Raw genomic sequence first — 14,316 nt, 5'->3', positions numbered from 1 at the left:
CCCCAGAAAGAGGCCAAGGAAGGGTCACAATCTGTTACATCTCACAAGGTAAATGCCATCGAAGCAAAACACATGTCACAGATGGCAAACATGCCCCAGAGGCTTCCTACAGCAAGTCTTTGAAGTGGCCCTGAAGTGCTGCCGCCTGCTCCTCAGGTCCTCCTCCGCGCAAACCCCATCCTTCCGCTGTGTCACCTTGTTCTCCTCTAACACAGTTCATTCAAGAGAGAAATTTGTAACCTCTCACTTACAACAGCCTTTTGATCACACTTATTTTACTTCGATATTTGCAGACAAGCCATCTGGGAAACACCACACAGAGGGAACCTCCCCTCCACGTGTGCTGTCACAGCTGGTACCCGCGTGGCCTTAAATGACCCTTCTGACCAAAGGGATAGATTCCCATTCATCTCCAGGCATTAGGCTTTCTTCTTCTTTGGTTACTATGTTCAGAATGTAAAATCCAATAGAGTGTTACAGCTTCTTACTAATTATTACAAATGAGGAGGCTCATGTGAATTTTTTTAATTCCATGTCACATTAAATAAGTGAATTGATAAAATGTATTTTGGAACGATTATCTTGGGAGAATGGAGTTAATCTGGGGGGAGGAATAAAAGATCTTGAATTTATTATATAGTAGTTTGTCTCAGAATGATACAACTACCTGTCCTACTTCAGGCTGGAAGGTGTCAAAATGCATGAGTTAGCTCGTCTCATGTACAGACTGTTTGCTTTCTGGCACAACAGATATGTATGTATTTGATTTGGGATCTGGCTTTAGAGACAGATACATAATGTGAATTAACTGAAAAATGCTTTTTCACCCTGAAGCAGAATTATGGTAAGATCCTGTTTCAAATCAGCTAAATTAATCATATATTCCTAATAAGCAAAGAATAAAGAATATCACATTTATGTTTGTTTTGATCTATAGGTTTTCCCTTTGCACAGCCCTATTCTCCTCGGCCTTCTTTTTGGCTTCCTCTCTCTGTGACTTAAAGAAGCAAATGGTTTTATCCTGAGATACAGACATGCACAAACCAAACCAAATATACATTTTTTTAATTTTAAAAAAATAAATGTATATAAAATTTACAGTCGATCCTCTTTTATTTCTGTATGGATAAATATACAAAAATACATACATATTATATATATACATGTGTGTATGTATATACACATACACACATACAAAGCCACATAAACTCATACAAATATATAAATATCAACAATCATAAAATTCTAAATACCAGCTTTTTTCTAAGATGTTGTCAATGCTTCATAAATTTATAAATATTTTACAAAATTTACTTTGACATATTCAAACTCCAGAACATAACATTCATCTGCTTCTCTTACTGTTCACTCATGATTTATTTCCTATCTGGCACAACTGATTTATCACCTCTTTTATGATTAGTTTTATGTCACTTTTTAATACTTAGAATCCTTGGTTTTTACCAAAGCTAATTTCCTTTTTAAAATTTGTTTGAAACAGTCTATTATCATATATTCCTCAAGGATCTGCATTTAAATTGATTTGTCATTATTTTCCATTCTGTTGACCTAAGCTCTGTCCTCCTTAAATATTTCAGTGCCAAGCTCTGCCGCAGCTATGATGAGGTTCAGCTGCAAGGAGGCGAACCAAGCATGGCAGCAACGGGTACACAGCTCTTCTGACAAGCCCCTCTGTGCTTTTGTGTATTGTCTAAATAGCTCACACCTATGTGGGCGAGCTAGCGTGGGTCATGAAGAATACAATAACCACACAGCAGTCACAAGGACCTTCTAGCAGATTTTGGCTGAACAAGTTAATTACCTCTATGTCTGGTAAGGATCTGAGCTTCCATTCAGCGGTAAAGGCTGAGGTGATGCTACTCCTCACGCGGCGCAGAAACTTTCCTTTGATTTTTCCCTTAATTGCACCATCTCAAGCAGCCCAGTGCCTGCTAATAATAAAAAGGGATATGAACCTTGCACTGAGAAAAGAACATTGCTGACGCAGCCACTATCACCAATTTTCTACGATCCCTTGATTTTGTATTAAGGCCTTTCATTCCTTTGTGATCTGACAGACCCATAACACACAGCAGAAGAAGCGGAGATCCAGCCATGACCCTGAGCACTCACCTCCCTATGAGCGCTGAGGCCGGCTGAGGTACATGTGAGCAGGGCGATGCAGGGGGACCAGCCGTGGCCATGTGGCTAGTAGCCACGGGGCTAGCCTCCTCCACCCACCTGCCTGGCCACCTTCTCCTTCTGAGAAGAGCTGGGGAACAGCTCTCTGAGCAGCACTTGCAGCTTTGGCAGGTGAATGCCTCTTTTACAGTTGCAAGTAGCCAGCTGCTTATGAATAGGATGGTGTGCCAAGTGAGGGGGGACCGGTGGTCTGGGCACACCCCTTTCAGAGCGTGTGTGCAGCCAGGGGCTGGGTGATGGTTCCTGTGGCTCTCCAGGGGATTCAGACATCTGCAAGGTTGTACAGGGTAGGCTTGCTACCTTGTATTACCGAGTCCTTGAGCTAAATATTTTTTCCCAGGAATCACTACCCTTATCCAAACAAACAAAAGTAAGCTAGACTTTTATGCTAATTATGATAATAAACTCCTTCCAGGCAATGGATAAACAACTGCATTAATGGTTCTTAACACCCTCTTTGTGTTGGAACAAGCTGGTCTTTTCTTGATGCATTTTCTGAACTCTGTTCACTGAGGTCATGCTTTCTAAACCTCTTATAATCCATGTTGTTGTCTTCTGAATTTTCTCCACAGCCTTCTCCATTCCTCCAAAGCAGGATTTAATACTCTAACCAAAACCTTACCAGTACTGAACAGAGTGCAGCAAGAACCTCTCTGTAGCATGCAGGCGATGTCCCTACATCCCCCAAATCTGGCTTGCCATTTTCTCAGTGGCATGACTGAGGACTCAGTGTCACTTCTAGATATTCTGAAACACCACTGCCTATCTACCTCACTCATTCGCATTTTGTGCTTGAGCATTTGCCTGAGATTCAGAAGGTGGTTCCTACCATCTGAGAGAACTTGGGTGGGAGTGGTTAAGATGAAGACAGCGACATTCAGAGAGTCTGTATCCCACCAATACCCAAACATGACAGTCTGGTTCTTAAATGCAGGCAGCCAAGCACACAAAAAGCATCCTGCCCTGTGCCCCGGCCCCACTGTGGTTCAAACCTAGGACAGAGACATGCTCAGCCTCCACCCAAGTCCTGAAAGGGGCTCAGCCTGTTAGAAGTCCTTAGAGACTTCATGTACAGCGAAATGCAGTGGCCAGTGAGATTGCTACTGCGCAGCCTGGGTGGGAGAGGAGGACCCATGCCTTGGATATCCAGGTTTGATTTTTATGGATCTGAAGACTTCTGCCTTCTATGGGTAATTTGTTTTAGCTTGGCTTGCCATGTCAAGTCCAATAACGCGTGTGCGCCATGATTTAAGATTGTGTATACATGGATGATTACACAGCACGATAATTTGTTAAGCCACACTAATTTAATGATATGCTAATGCATTTACTATTAGATTTCCCCTTTCCCTAAGAGCATGCGATTTAGCTTCTGTTGATTTAGCATCAGGTTGACTCTTATTTAGCTTGTGATCCACCATAGCCCACATCTTCTTTGCTCTACTTTTTCTTAAATGGATATTCTGTCACATCTAAGCTTGATCATGTCTTTTCAGTACAGCATTTTGCATTTTTTCTTTACTGAATTTCTTCATATTGGATTTGGAAAGTGTGTTCAGTTTTTTGGGATCACTTAGACGTTCTATAGAGAATATGATCAAAATTCAAACTGCTCCCAGGTTCATATCGTATGAGCAACGAATGTTATATTTTTTAGTAAATCATCAAAGTTGTCAATGAAATTACTGGCTCGTACTGAGACCAGATTTTTGTATGAATCTCCCACTCAAAAGCCCTTCTGATTTCAAAATGGGACAAGGATAATTGTATATTTAAAATAATATTTTCAGCTGCATCAGATTTATTTTTACAACAATTTTATTTATACAGTATTTTCCTAGTTTTATGTAAAAATGTTACACTGGAACTGTATCAAAAGCCTTAATGAAGTGAAGATGTATCACAGCCTACTGTTTTTACCCCTAATCCATTAGGACATTCATCCTGTCAAAGCACAAAATTAAATTGGTTGACACGATAGGATGCTGGCAAAGCCGTATTGCCTAGTTTTTATCACCATATTATCCTCTAGCTACTTATAAATTGATTGTTTAAAAATTCACAGCAGAATCTGTCCAGGGATTATGTTAGGGCTGCAATAGGTTATGTAAGGCACTTGTCTACATTTCAAAATTTTCACACTTCAGCTGTGCTGTTACGGTTAAAACAATAACAGCCTTCCACAAACTCACTGCCAGTGTCAGTGCAGTTCAACTGGAATAAATACGCTAATTCCCGAACATGTATTCTGCACCTGATTATTTGGTTCAGCAATTGAAATAAAATATGCCACATCTATGCTGCAGCTTTACTGACCTTACTAGTTCACCAGCAACGACTGTCCTCATTTGTATGGGTATGCCTATAATACTAAGGCTGACATGCAACCATCTGTAACACTATCGTACAAGAAACAGCCTGCTTGCTAGCCCTGAGATCCTTTCCAGATTGCAGGAAGGATCACCCTGGTTTAGGGAACTCATGAAGGCTAAGACAAGCTAAATGGTTATTGGATTTTCAGCTAGAAGTGATCAAGGCCTTTCGTAGTTGTAAAATATCAGTACAGAACTGCTATGAGTGATGCCCTAGGTCATAACATCTGCTGTTAGGAGATGGACAAAAAGAAGTGCTAAGCTGCTCTAATGACCTCGCTCTCTAAATTTAATTTTCATTAACTGCTGACATACAGCTGGAAAATTTTGAACCTTCCACAACAGGTATTAAAGATTAAAATTCCTCTTTACAAATAATAAGCCAGCAGAGTACTGATTCTTTAATTTTATTGGTCTTACTGCCAAGACCTTTCACAGCTTCGTAAACCACCTGTCCACGGTGTACCTAGCATCATTCATTAACTACGGAGATGTCAGCTACCACCTCCAGTTGACTCATGATGCCAAAATTAATCGTCTCTGCGTTAAATTTTCAAACAAACATCTTTCTTGGACTCCGTCCCTGCTTGGGAAGAGATCCCTGAGGGTTTCTTCCAACCCACTTCATTATCCTCCCTTTTTCTGATGGCTATGAAACAATTGACAACTGATGGGCTGCTGGGATGCTGCAACCACCGCTCTTCATTTTAATTAACAGCGTCTCACTTTTTGCCCTTGGTTTCTCTCCTGTATCTGCCTATCTGTTGTTTCTCACCTAGTGGTTGGGTTGCAAACACTCTGTGTTAAGGGAAATATTTTCATTCTGTAAATGTACAATGTTGTCTTGGTCCATAGCTACGGCTTCGAAGTGTTACGATAGTATATATAATAAAAGAGCAATAAAAATCCAATGATTCAAGCAGCTAAGCACTTTTCTATGCCAAATAAATTCGTATTTGTCACAGTATTTCTGGTACCTCCTTTATTTAGACTCAAAGAGTCCACACATCTTCATTTCATGCCTACTGTGGCTTCTGTCTTAGCAAGAAGTGTGGCCAATGCAAAGTATTGATTAAATTTTTGATTAAATTAAATGCTGAGATGCTAAAGCCATTCCCAGAAGGAGACTTGTCTGCCCTGGAAGGAGCTGGAAAGCATAAAGTGGGCTAAAAGTTCTTTGGGCTATTCTGTTGCAAACAGCAAAAAACACACACAGAGATGCTGCAGGATTCACCTTTCCAAAACAAATTCTTTCAGTTACCTCTGCCCAATAACAATTGCTTACAAGGAATTCAATTTCAGATGTTTTACATGCAAAAGAGGCTATTCTTCTTTCTGTTGATGGCATACAATGGTCTGTTTCAAAATCAGTGCATGATATTCTATACCAAGAGTATTAATGACTGTAAATCAAAACACATTGATAGCATTGCGTAACTGATTCGTTATTTGCCAAATTCCTTCAGATTTTTAAATGTGCCTTCCTTTGTATTCAGATAAAACGCTAACCAAATTAATTTATTGAAACTGAGTTTCCTGACACTCAAAAGGCTACATGTCTAAAGTAATAATTTGGTGTGGTCTACAAATTGTCTGATGGGAAATGGCATATTTTAACTAATGCAAAATTTAAAATGTAATAAAGAGTATACTCTATTTTTCTCAAAAAATTTAATTGCAGAATTATTTACAGGAGATGAACATAAACAATACATAAACCAATTGAAAGAGGCAGCTTCATAAAAGAGCCATGGGGCAAAACAGTGAAGCACATTTTCTTACAATCAGCTGGAGGTGAGTAGAGAATCATGAAAAAAGAATAACTCAATAATAAAACAATTCTCAGATATGTCTTCAAAGTAACAAATAACATTCTGGTAAAGAAGATATTACTGAGAAGCAAGAAATTATTGTAGCAATGAAACAACATACTGTACATTCAATTCAGGTATCCTGCATGCTACTGAATAGAATTTATCAAAAGAACCATAAAAGCATGAGAAAGAGAATTACATAAAATAGTTTAATTCTAGTGAAGTGTAGCTTTATACAGATGGTGAATATTTGGCACTCAGTTCATCCTCATTGTTGATATGATTTCTTATGTATATATATATTTATATATATTTATATATACTTTTAATGATAACTAAACAGCTAGTTTCCTGGTTCTAACATTCCTTGAAATTCTATAGGAGGCATTTAATTTAGTCCTTAGGCCACACGATTATTTTGGCATGTCACATGGTAAATGAAAGTATGAGTTTTGTCTCTGTACAGAAAATCCTGCACAGTCATAGTGGCTTTTCTTCAGGAAAGAACAGTTCTAGAGCAGTATAAGTCAGGCTACTTGAAAGGGAATTTTTCTTAATTCAGGAAAATAATATATAAAGTAGGCTAAAGAATACATACATGCTGAGCCCTTTTTCAATGAGATGGCCATATAATTAAACCTCCAAAGGGTAAATCAAAGCATGGATGTGAGCATGTGGATTCCACAGGTAACGACAAACAAAGCTAGTGTTTCTTTGTGAGGACTATAATCAGAGACTTGAACCTGCTACCAAGCCCTCTGCTTCATTGTGACCTACCCGAAAGGAAGACCTATGCCCTGTGAAGTAATGGCTCATCACTACGTCGAGCGGTAAGTCCTTCCCACCTCAGCAGGACTTGCCAAGTCAGATATTGATCAAATTATACTGGTCCAAATCTGACACTTCTTTCTGATTTCAGTTCCTTAGCGCTGATTCTAATACAACCGAGATCAGAACTTAGCCCAAAGCTCTGCAATAATTCATCTCACAAATAAGAAACTTGTGTAACAGTTTAGTTTTAGGAACAGGAAATTCTGTGTTGAATGAAAGAAGAGTAAGGGAAGGAGAAGAAAATTCCTCACTGATGGGCTGTTTTGGTGACTAACGGCCATATCTTCAGACAAACCTCCCCCTCATTCAAGCTTAGGTGAAAATATTCATGGTTTTGTAATAGAGGAGTAAAAAGTCCTGTCCAACAAGACCGATTTAGAAAAATAACAATTTGGCCTTAATAAAATAGAGAATTAAATTGCCAGCTGATGAAAACTGTTATGTTTGCTCAGTTAAAGAGCAAGCCGTGTAGACATACTAATTTACACTATCTACTCTCTGACTTCAAAAGCCCAGTTCTGTTTCAGCAATGAAAGATAATGGGAGAAACACCCATGTGTGAAAAGGTGGGACTGTGAACATGCAGTCTTCTTCTGTGATCATCATTTACGAAATGCGATATGCATTTAATGAGAAGGGATCTGGAATATGGTTTTTAGATATAATGAGTGCCATGGCCTCTTGCAGCTATTAGAATTTTATTTCATTAAGAGGAGCTGATTCAGCCTAAATATGCTGGTCAAATTCTCTTTTGGGCAACTTTCCATTTCAATTTCTGTTTTATACTTGCTGTCCTGAACAGCCTATTATGTAGTTAAACAGCTGCAGCATTACACCATAGAGGTAGCTGCATTTCAGAGATACATTAAGCGATTTCTGTACATACAGAGGGCTTAATTCCTGCCAGGAGTCTGTGTATGCTTACGAATATGCCATAAAACAGTTGTTCCCAAAAGATGGTCCCTGGAGGTGAACACGGTGACTAGTTGCAGAGGGGCCGTGGGGCTGCACTAAGGCAGTGAAGCTGCCACGGCCGTCAGTGCTGAGGCCGAGCTGCAAGAAAGGGGCATGGTCTACAGGAATGTGAGTGTTGACTGGTTCCTGGGTCCAACCGTCTGGGACCATGACACCGAAAAACTGTTATATCTATTTATATATATCTGTATGTCTATATCCTCCTTATGTTATCTGCAGTATGAACTAGCTGCCTCTAGTCTGCCTCTCCTGTCAATGCTGAGAGGCGTGTCTCCGTTGCTCTGCCGTACAAAGAATCCTTAGGGTTAGAGCTGAGGCTTAGTAAAGAGCAGCTGCCCAAACCAAAGCGTAGTCCTTACGCCTAAGTCCTTTGCCTCGTTATACCTCGTTAGCTTGGCCAGAGGGCAGAGAACAGGGTGCTTGGCAATTATGCCACAGCGGAAGGCTGCTTTTGCAGCTTGTGCCCCAGGTTGATCTCTCCCACTAAGAAAGCCATGGGGAAATGCACTTGCAAAGAAGAGACTTGCTGAGATTTCTGGCCGAGAGGTCTCAGCTGCAGGTGCCATCAGCTCCCATGCCTGGGACTGGCAGACATTGTTCTGGAACCTTAACGTGATGCTTTGCTTTCCCTGCTGATGCCCTGTAGGGATGGTACGAGCATTGCCCTCGCCTCTTCTTTGCTCAGGTCTTCCTCTTGGTTCAGTGAGTCTTTGCTCCTCCTTCAGCACAGGCTCAGACCGTAAGGGTCCTCCCAGGTGCTGCGAGGGTGGTGCAGAAGGAAACTCCCCGGCAGCGTGGGGACAGGCAGGAGAGTGCCCAGCATCTGGCCATGCTGGGTCACCAGGCTATGGGCAGGGTAACCTGCCCCAGCTGCAGCCCAGCCTGGAGCTTGTGTGTCAGCTAATAAAGTGCTTGGAGATCCTTCTGGAAGAAAGGCACTGTATAAATGTGTCAACCTGCCATACACCAGGAAGCACCTCTGTGGACCTTAAGGGGTTTGCTGATATGCCTCACCTCGAATGCAGTTTGAGGGTGGTATCACTACATCATAAGATGCTCTGGGAACAGTATCAGGAGTAACGCTGCTTCACGTTTCTTTTAAGCTCTGTCTAATGCTGAGGCTCCTGCTACAAAGGATTTCACAGCTTTTCAGCGCACACAGCTTGACACATGGAGCTGCCAGGACAACTTCAGCTCTCAAATTAACATGCGCAAAACCAGCGCTCGATGGGTCAGCCTCAGGCGTGCCCCCTGCCGCCACCAAACCCACCAACCAGGCAGGGCAGGCTCAAGGCTTTGAACACACAGGGCTGAGATGGGCTGATCTGCAGGCACGCTGCTCCTGGCGCAGGGGGACCTGTGTGGGGAGGACCTGGCACAAAGTGGCAGTGCTGCCCGAGAGTGTCGTGGGGCCAGGAGCCTCGCAAGGGCATTGCTCCCAGCAGGGCATGAGGAGGCTGCGGGTCACGTATGGCATGTCAGCACGTAGAGGTTGTTTCTTTACCTTGCAAAGCCACCCAATGATGGAACATACCCTCACTTTATACCCGATGCAGTGCTGAAGAAGATGGAACTAGAGTACTGATTTACTGATACGGCAGGACATAGGCTTATTAAAAAAAATTTCCATTATATGAAATGTATTTTTATGTATATATATATGAAATCCACACACCTTCCTATGCATGCTTTAATTCCTTCCTGACTGATCTGAAATCTAACATGGTGACAAGGTTTAAGCATGAATTAAAATGTCATTTTTGGTATTAAACTGTACGACGTTATTAGCCTTTGCACACTGCCAAAGGCCATTCTGATCAGGTCGACAAGAAATAATAAAACACTTCATAATGTGCTTCACCAATTTACAAAGAATTTCAAATCTAAAAAAATATACAAAGCAAAAGTAAGTATGGCAAATATCAACAATTTTACCAGTCAGGTCTTCTTCTTTATTTAAATTTTCATAATTCTGTTTATTATACTTGTGTTTTACAGGCAATGAAGAAATGAACAGAGACTTTCTATAAATTTCATCTGTTAAAATAAATATTAGTCTAATTAGTATTCAGTTAAGCACTAGACTATTCTGCTATATCCAGCTGTTCTGTGTGGGTCTACACCATGAAGTGTCTAAGTAGAAAGCATTCCACTTTCTATCTTTATGTTTATTTATGTTCCTCCTACATTGGTTTTGTAACTGAATTTTATTTTTATGATGTGGGGTCAGATTACAATTGATTTGTTTGTATGTTTATTAAGATACCACATGCTGTGTTTCTCATGTCAGGGACAGAAGCAATTTGACTTTGATTTAGTTGCAACACAAGTATGATAAGCATAATGTTATTTTTTTTAAACTAACCAGATGTACAATACATAAATAGAAATGGCTTATTTGCCTTTAATGATAGAATGTTACCTGTACAAGAATTTAAAATATTGCACTTCAAAACGTAACATGCACAGATAACATATTATCAGATTTTTCAGTAGGCATCCAGTTTACTTTTGACTCTTTTGTTTTTTTCTTTTTGAACAAAGTTGGAACAAATAGAAATCATAGATACCCAAAGCTTATATTGAACATTTCCTCGTAATGGCACAGGAAATGTAAAACACAGAGTTGGCATCATTCACCCAGGCCTATTTTTGCCTGAGAACATCCAATAAAATCTTAACATATCAAAAAGCTATCAAAATATGATTCTAAAATTAAAGACTTATACGGACTGCTCCAAGTCAGCTTTATTAGGTCAGCTGGGATCTAAGCTTATCTGTAATGTGTTGTTTTAACAAGTTGTCTTTATACAGTCTGATTACTGGCAGGTTCAAATACTAATTGTCTTAATTGCATGACCTGTTGCCGCAGGTGGGGGTCTTCAAGCAAGTAAGTCAAGTGTGATTTCTCCTTTAAGTCTACAGGAAAATTAGATAAAATGTATCAGCTGCCATATATATATATATGTATGTATGTATGTATAGGGGTGTGTGCGTCTATTTTAAATTTCTTAATTTTCAGAAAGACACTGGCTTTAGTTTTGTATTTTGTTTTGCATTTTAAATAGGATATCAGTTTTCAAGTCGAAAGTTGCCAATGTCTGCACGTACATTTGTATTTAAAATAGTACAACTAATATAGGAAGTAGCATCAGTATTGTACACTACCCAGGATCCAGCTCTTTCCTTAATAGAAAATGCCTTGAAAACACAAGGGATGGGAAATATACTGTTTTCATCTATAGAAGAATATTTCAGGGATTTTTTTTTTTTCATTTTGAAGGACATACATTCGTCTTGGTTTTTGCTTCCAAATATAGTTTAAGGCTATTTGGTAAAGTATATACCAGATATCAGGCTCAATTTACAGGGTTTTCTCCTCACAGAAACTTCTCAAGACTTCATCTCTGAAGATTCATATCTTGAAGCTAAACATGCTTTATCAGCTGTGCTCCAAAGACAGAACTCATGCTTAATACTACACACTGTAGGAAAAAGAGAAGGAAAAAGAAAAACAAAAAAAAAAAACCAAAAGAAAACAGATTTGAAGCAATGTCAGATCTGCATAACCTACGATACTTCATGTTTTCAGTCATCCGTCAGGCTGCAGGGTGCATGGGATTCAGATTTAAAGTGCTCATCAGGTGAAGAACCAAAGTGCTCGAGTATAATTAAATAGCTGTTCTGCCTATGGCTAAATACATTGCATTTGTTAAAGCAGGTAAACAGGGGGTGCGGCAGTTGGGGCTGTCTGTCTCACTGGGTTCACACTGTTTTGACCTACAATAGTGTTCAGTAGGATTCAAACCTTGGAGTCGGGGGCTGTGGGTTACTCATCTTATTGCGTCTTCACCTGAAGACTTCTAAGTGCTGGGTTGCTCAGTTGGCTCTGGAAGGTAGGTGAAGTGGAATAATTCTGTCTTAATTTGTTTTAAATTAAAGCCTCTTGACCATGGTAGTTACCAACTCTCTCTTCTGACAATGCGAGGCTTGAAAATATATTATTTTATTTTTATTCCATGGCTGGAAACCACTTATGTCTTGAGTCATGGTTGGTTTTGTTTTTAATGTCTGAAGCAAGCAAGAAGCTTATTCTTGCCATAAATGATACTGCATAGAAAAATAGTTCTAAAAAAAATACAACTGTAAACCACAGTTCACCTTTACCTTAACATAACCATTTAAACTTAGATATACTTACCACTCACATTCATATTTCTTAAACTGTTTACAACATCACAACTGGCATTTTAAACAAGCAAGATTTTTTTTTTTTTCTCAAGGATACCCTGGAAACTCAAATGATATAACATTTTGAGAATTTGAAATATTACATGTAGCACAGCTTTTGAAATGAAAGAGAGAAGGTTTATAAAATAAAGGTTAACACATAAAATAACTGTTAAAAATGCAGTGAGTGTTCCAAAGGAGCGAGTATAACTTTTTCTTTACACATCTTGCTACAGAAGATCTAACTTTTTAAGGCTTCCATTTTCCTTTCACCCATCACTCAAGTCCTCTTGCATTATAATTTTGCTTAGGTTTCGGAGTGTCATTATAGTGCTAACAGCAACCGTTCCTCAGTGGGCATTCCCACCACCACCAGACTTGTATGCTTCTTGGTTTCTGATGAACTTTGGAGTTTTAGTGGCTGGATATCCCTGTTCATCTCCAGAAACTTAACATGACATGGGAGGCCTAATGTAATTTTGCAGTAACAAAGACGAGAAGAGTGGCAGAGCACATGGGTAAATGTGTTAGCTGGGTTCTAGGAAAAGAAACTGGAGGTCAGAGAGATAAATGGGTTCTTTCTTTCCTGCTCTTTACATTTGTAGCACCTTCTACTTGGATTAGCTAATGCCTCTAGTGAATGGTGAGATGCACCCATTTATAGTTTGTTATTCTTATCCCTAATTATCACACATTTTATAAAAATATAAATAACAAAAAAGTAAGCTGGGTTCCATCTCAAGAGGTGTTTCTTGTTGTCCTCTGAGAATATATTGGATAAGTCAGGTCTCAACAAGCCCTATCCATTGTAGCTGATTGTAAGTCAGACAATAAATACAAAAAGAAGTCATTCTTGCGGTGAGCTCAGCAAATTCTGAGGAAATCAAAAGCATTCCACTGTGCTTATGGCACAAAGAACACAACAGCAAGGGCATATTTAGTGGAGAGAATGAGACAAAAATTACCAGGTAAGTGACAAACTGTACAAGCATTTTGTTTAAAAAAGGAACTCTGCAGCATTCTGTCTTTAAAGCCGGGTTTGAGCCTCTGGGATATATATCTCGATGCTGTCTGCACGCTCTGTGGCTGAATTCTGCCGGAAAGAGGCTGCTCTCTTAGCAGCCATTAGCCGTCTTCTAGCTTCTTGTCGCTGTCTGTCAGGTAGGTCCAGAGATTTCTCTCTCGTGATAGGGAATTTTCCTTTTGGGGGCTTCTTTGGTACAGGAGGAGGAACCTTTCTTTCTTCCTGCAATAGGGTATTAAAACTGAGGGTGAACTGTGTGCGGAAAGTACCGTCAGCAGAGCATGCAAATCGAAGACATGAAATGCAAAATACTGGTTACATACATCAAGCATGCTCAATTTGTGCTCTCCAATCAGCTGACTAATGGATTACATGGATAGCCATCCACACTAGGGACCCTGACAAAACCCTGTTGTTTCAGCAACCATTACAGATTCTGCAGTCCTGTGACTTAAAAAAGACCTCGCCTCCTTCTACTGTCCTCGCAGGTACGCTGCACATGCAAACTGTGTACCTCGCTTTCCTATGAATTTGTTTAATTTTAGCTGACACGTTATCACATTCATTATAAACAGAAACACACACTGGCTCTCCAATAAGAATTCAGCACATCTGTGTGGTCTCATCAAGTGAAAAGACTGTCTAAGATTAGCAGGACAGGATTTTTAATTAAATTAATCATACTGAGTTTAGCCTCAGCTGGATATGAGATAGCAGCTGCGTATACATGTCTATTAGTTTAGTCTCCTCTATGAATTGCTAAATGGAAGCATGCAAGCACCAACCAGAGAGAGAGTATAGGGCTAATTGTTCTGCTTGCCAGCCTGGACCATTTTAAAGAAAATTATAGTGAAGAATTATCAAATTA

At 39.8% G+C, this 14,316-nt stretch overlaps 1 protein-coding gene across 2 annotated transcripts in view; it reads right to left on the bottom strand.

The window, feature by feature from the left end:
- Positions 1 to 6,256: 6,256 nt before the first annotated feature.
- Positions 6,257 to 14,316, bottom strand: part of DLGAP2 (DLG associated protein 2) — a 487,901-nt gene continuing 479,841 nt past the window's right edge. For both annotated transcript variants that reach the window (XM_075086917.1, XM_075086916.1), the window contains one exon: positions 6,257 to 13,670. In XM_075086917.1, the coding sequence (XP_074943018.1) occupies positions 13,452 to 13,670 (219 nt within the window). In that variant the 3' untranslated portion in view covers positions 6,257 to 13,451. The remainder of the gene's footprint in view (positions 13,671 to 14,316) is intronic.

This window comes from Phalacrocorax aristotelis, chromosome 3, assembly GCF_949628215.1.
Source record: "Phalacrocorax aristotelis chromosome 3, bGulAri2.1, whole genome shotgun sequence".
In the NCBI taxonomy this organism is placed as follows: domain Eukaryota; kingdom Metazoa; phylum Chordata; class Aves; order Suliformes; family Phalacrocoracidae; genus Phalacrocorax; species Phalacrocorax aristotelis.
Note: the sequence above shows the minus strand (reverse complement) of the source record. Positions and strands in the feature narration are given on the sequence as shown.